The 5540-nt window shown below is 59.4% G+C and overlaps 1 protein-coding gene across 1 annotated transcript in view; it reads right to left on the bottom strand.

Moving 5' to 3' along the window:
* The window catches only part of SEMA3F (sema domain, immunoglobulin domain (Ig), short basic domain, secreted, (semaphorin) 3F), a gene marked incomplete at its 3' end in the record, with an annotated part of 11308 nt that extends 7538 nt beyond the window's left edge, over positions 1–3770 (bottom strand). Inside the window, exons 1-4 of the mRNA XM_009071199.1 lie at positions 3674–3770; positions 2162–2322; positions 1936–1998; positions 1385–1504 (exon numbers count right to left, since the gene is read on the bottom strand). Coding sequence (XP_009069447.1) covers positions 1385–1504; positions 1936–1998; positions 2162–2322; positions 3674–3770 — 441 coding nt within the window. The remainder of the gene's footprint in view (positions 1–1384; positions 1505–1935; positions 1999–2161; positions 2323–3673) is intronic.
* Positions 3771–5540: the final 1770 nt, after the last annotated feature.

Genomic DNA, 5540 nt, shown 5'->3' with positions numbered 1-5540 from the left:
AAACCCCTGGGGAAAAGGAGCAGGGCAGAGAATTAGCACCGACGGGGGGAAGGACCCCCTGGGGCAGGGGCAGGCAGGGGACACCAAGAGCTGGAGTGATGGATGCCCATGGAGCAGCACGGCTGCCATCCCCCTGGGTGGTGCTGGTGGGGGTCTCTGGATGCCCTAGGCTGGACTGGCCTCGAGTAGGAGCTTCTCCAGGACAGATCCTGCTCTTTCCCACAGAATTGGGGTGCCCTGGCATGTGGCAGGAGAGAGCAGCGAGGCAGCTGCTTGCAGCCAGCCAGGCTGGGCTCACACCTGGGGATGTAAAAATGGTACCTGCCACGCAGCTGGCAGCACCTTGTGCTAAGGAGCAACGTCCCAGGACCAAAGCTACTGGCACCATGGGGTCACTGGAAATCCCTGTCCCTGCCACACTCCTGCTGACTCTACTGGAGGGGACATGTGCTGTCCTCAACTGCACCAGCACCCTTGGTCCTCCTCAAATGCTGCCACTGCCCAGTCTGGTCCCAGTCCAGTCCCAATCCAATCCCAATGTGGAAAAACACGAGCAGAATCCACTTCTCTCAGTGCCGATGCTTGGCTTGGGGGCATTGGGGCAGATGATCATCCTCCATGTCCAGCGTCGTGATCCTCACTTGGCCTGAGTTGGTGGCACCTGTCTTGCTCTGACCACAGGAGAGGACACAGCCCAGGACTTGTCACCCCAGTGTGGAGAGGACAGATACCTCACAGGGCTCAAGGCCCCTGGGACATCTGAGCTGCTACTTGCAGAGACTGGCTCCCTCCCAGGGCCCCTCTGTCTGCCACACATCCTGCCTGGTGGCATGCAGCTTCAATACCACCCTCTCGCTGCACATTGTGGGCCTCAGGACTGGGTGACATTCATCCAGGGACATCCCTGACATGGCCACATGTGCTGGCATGTGCCGGCACAGCCCCTGCCATGGTTCATCCTGTGCCACATTGGTGCTGGCACGGTGCTGGGTATCCTTGGCATCTATGGTGAGGGGCTCCACAGCCCAGCAGTGGGTGGGAAGGCAGGTTGACATGCTTCTCATCCCAGTGGAGATCCAGCAGTGGCTGCAGCCAGCAGGGTGGGAGGGCACGTCATATGGAAGCTGACATCAGGGTCCAGTTGGAAGGGCACAGTTCCAGAGTGGAGAGAAGTCCTTGGTCTGCAGAGATGGCCTGGCCCCACTCAGCAGCATAACACCATTAGCCACAGTCACCCCTAGCCTGCCATTGCCCCCAACCCTCTGTCCCCCAAACCTCCCAACACCAGACAGTAGGGCTGAGCCCAACTGCACTCCCATGGTGGCTGCACCAACACCGCTCTCCTGGTCATCAGCTCAGCTCCCCCATCTCTCCCACCCCTCACCTGGGCTTTGCGCCCTCGGTTGACGAACGCACAGATGGGGTTATAGGCGCCAGTGCCACACACATAGAGGTGTGTCCGGTTCCAGGGCTGGATCAGGCGGATGAAGTTGCCACATTCACCCTGGGAAGCAGAGGAGACGGTGTCAACCCCAGCAAGGAGTCACAGGTTGGGGTGGGGCCACAGTTGGCATGCACATGGGATGGCATGGGTCCTTGGATGGGACAGCATAGATCAGGAGTTGGCATGGGCCATGAGCTGGCAAGCCAGAGGGCCCAGCCCTGGCTGTGGCAGGAGGAAGTAGTGTGGGAAGCTTGGTCTCCTACTCGCCCATGGAAGTTCTCCATGATCCACACAGCTGGGACAGAAGGGGTGGCAGGACGCTGCAACACCCTAGAGTTCTACACATCCTGACATGGCTGTAGGTGCCACTGCACTACAGGGGACCCAGGGGATAGCCTTTCCAGGGTAGGACAGGAGGACATGAATCCCCTTCCAGTGCCAGCCACCAGCCCTCTACTGATACCAGAAAGGGGTTCATGATGGCCACTCACGTTGCTGTTCTTGCCTGACAGGATGCACTCCTCGATCCTCTGCTGGGACGCAGGCCAGTGGATCTGTGGAGACACCAGCCATGGGAATATCGGGGCTCCCACCCAGTCCCACTGCTTTCCCACCAGCACCAGTGATGCCCACTGAGCTCTTGAGCATTCAAAATGTCCCCCAGGTGCCAATTGTCCCCCTTCCACCTGCTCCCCCCATCCTGCGATGGCAGCTTACAATGAGGGGCTCGCGGTTGATGTCATGGAGATCCAGCGAGAGGACATAGTCCTTGCTGCCCACATACATGCGGTCATGGTCCTCATCCTTCAGCAGAATGCGATAGTCACTGGAGTTGAGGAGGAAGTTGAAGAAGTGTGCTGTGCCCGTTGCCTTCAGCTCTGTGGTGGCAAAGGGGAAGGTGTTAGCACCCCAGGGACACCCATCTTCCCCAGTGCCACCCATCTTCCTCAGTGCCATCCCTGCTTCTGAGACCAAGCTTCATCCTGGCTGGAGGATGTCATTTGAGAGGAGGTACACACCTCCCAGGCCATGGGGCCCACTTTCCCCTCCAATAACCACCATGATGATGCCACCTCCATGGAGACAATGATGGAGATGCTCATGGCCAGCTGGGACAACCAAGAGTGGCGAGGAGAGAGGGCAGCAGGACCTGGGCTCAGGAGACCCAGCATACCACAGCAGCGAGTGGAGCTCACCACCAAGATGGAGCAGGATGGTAAGGCTCCCTGGCACCTCAGCTCAGAGACTACAGCTCCCAAAATCCCCACCATCGTCCGTCTCCTGCCCTGTGACCCCATGTCCCAGCCAAGACCCTGGCTGCTACAATGGGGGAGCTGGGACCCAAGGAGCCAGCTACAGGGGAGGGGACAAGCCTCTCCCCAGCCCCATGCACCCCATCCCCCCCTTGGAAAAGTTATTTTTAGCCCAAGTGTGGGAGCAAGGAGTGAAAGACGATAATGAGGGTCATGAATATTCACAAGAGCAACGAGGCAGCCAGATGGAAGGCAGAAGTGCTGCAGATGATGTGGGCCAGTGCCAAGAACCACAAGACAGCGGCCAGGGCAGGAGCAAGATGGAGCACCCTGACAGGATGCTACCTGCCCTGGATACCCCACACCTTTGGAGGTGCCACTCCCCTTGGAGGTGTCACCCTCTCTGGATGCCACCAACAGCCATGAGATGCCACTCTCAGGCATTGGATGTTACCCTCATGGAATGTCATGTCCTCAGATGCCACCCCATTTGGTGCTCTCACTCCTTTTGGATGCCACCAACAGCCATTGGATGCCACTCTCATGGTGTACTGGTCCCACGAGCAGCCTCAACCCGTGGAGTTTGTCCCTCCATGCAGAGGGGTGCCCTGTGCAGGCACTGGGAGCTGGAAGCAGCCCTGGGTGCCCCCATTCCTGGGGAGGAGCAGAGCAAAGTCTCACAGGTCAGTGTCGGGAAGGAGAATGCCGGCTGGGCAGGGCTCCAGTGGCCAGCTGCCATTCCCAGCAGGAGACTGAGTGCCTGCAGATCTCCTTGACCTCCCAGCCCCATGAGAAACTGGCAATGTCCCACAAGTGTCCCCAGGGTCGCTTCCCATCCTGGGCACCCACTCTGTCCCACTCCTGGCAGCGATGCTCCCCAGTCACATTTAACACCACTCAGACGTGGCCGTGAGACCAGCGCATGCCAGACACCACGGGGTGGAAACTCACCGGGGGAGGCTACAGGAAAAGGAGCCATGGGATGTGACATAAACCTTTACTGGCCTGGGGGTCTGCCTGTATGGTGGGCATGCAGAGGGACTGGCAGCTTGGGCTGCAGGCAGGGGGGCCATGGCAGAGGTGGGGTGGAACAGTGCCAAGGATGGGGGGCCACGGGGCTGCTCACCCACTCACGGCATGCTCCTCCTCCCGCCTGTCCCATCTGGGCTCCAGATGCTCCCTGTTACTAGTGCTGGCTCGCCTGCCACCCATGGCGTCCCTAGCCCCTATAGCAATCCCTGCCTGTCCCCCAGCGTCCCTGCCTGTCCCATGCCCCACACCTGCTTTATTGGCCTATACAGTGTGTGTATACGTGTGTGCATGCATATACATGTGTGCACCCCACAATGTGTGTGCATGCGCATCTGTGCGTACACCTGTGTGCTGGGGCTTCCCCGGGCAGGACGCTGGTGTCAAAGGGGACCAGAGCTCAGGAGCCAGGAAAGGGCAGGGCAGCTCTGGCAGCGGGTGACGCAAGCAGAGCTGAAAAGCTCATGCCCAGCTGCTGGTGATGGAAGCATGTGCCCAGCCATCCCACTCAGGACAGACACACCTGGAGCAGGCAGAGCCAGGGATGGCAGTGAAACTGGCCAGGAGGCCTCATGCCAGGACAGCCCCACATCTGCCACTGCTGCCCAGCCTGAGCACGACACATCTAGCCTCCTTGGGGGACACACTCCCATCCTTACCCTCCTATCCAGGACACTAGGGGCGGGCAGAGACTCCCACACCAGTGACAGCTCCAAATATCCCACATCCATTAGGATGGGCATTCCCAGGATTTGGCAGAGGACAGAGCTAGCAGCACAAAGGGCCCTGCCTCCCCCCGCTGGCGGCTCCATTCAACCCCCCACGGCCCAGCGATCAGAGGGGGCACTCCCAAAGCAGGGCGGTGGCGGACCCACTGCCCCGTAACGCCCTCTCCAAAGGCGACTGAGAGGCAAGCGAGCCTCTGCCCCAACCTCTAACCTCACAAACTTCCATCCCCCGCCTAATCCCCCACCGCCACTATGCCCCCAAACCTGCCCCTGGGTTTCCCTGGGCACGGAGTGGGGCAGGGTCCTCCCCCAGGCTGGAGAAGTCGGCTCATTAGCCGATGTGCCCCGATGAGCATATTCCCTCCTGTATCCCCATTGCCAATTCATAAAATGCACAGAATTAAAGCATATTGACGGGCTGGAAGCCTAATCCCATTTTAATTGCCCAGCACCGGAGCCAGGAGCCGCTAGGCATGACAGCCAGGGTGGCCTCCCCGGGGACTGTCCCCTTGCAGCATTCCGCGGTGCGCTCTCTGAGCCCACTGGGACTGACCTCCCAGGCATCGTTTGGTGGCCTCGGGCATTGAGATTTAATTACCCTGTGCCCTCGAGCTATGCCGGCAGCCAGGAGCCCAAAGGCTGGCAACAGGGGCAATGCTCTGCTCTGCCTCCAGCACCACCGCTCGATTACATGCTCTGCTAAGCCAAGTTCCCCCCACAGTGCCAAATGCAGGCTGAATTCCCAGCTCCGGCAGCTGCCACCACAAGCCCCATCGGGCACGGGTGAGCAGTCCCTACCCATCACCCATTGGCTTGGAGACCAGTGCTGATCTCCAAGGTAATGATGATTTTGGGGGTTCCTGATAAACCGAGTACCCTGAGGGGCTTCTCACCCCACCCCAGCCTCAAAAATCACCCCTCCACCCACCTCTCCCCCTAAAACATCACTAGGGCACCAACATGAAGAGTTAATGCCATTAGGACCTAGCGGGTCACCTCCCCAGGTGCACCATCGCTGCATTCCCCAAAACCAATTACAGGCGCTCTCACCTAATTAGTTTCTAATTATGGGCTTGTAGCGCATTC

This window comes from Acanthisitta chloris, unplaced genomic scaffold, assembly GCF_000695815.1.
Source record: "Acanthisitta chloris isolate BGI_N310 unplaced genomic scaffold, ASM69581v1 scaffold3723, whole genome shotgun sequence".
NCBI classification, from domain to species: Eukaryota; Metazoa; Chordata; class Aves; order Passeriformes; family Acanthisittidae; genus Acanthisitta; species Acanthisitta chloris.
This window is presented reverse-complemented; position numbering and strand designations above follow the sequence as displayed.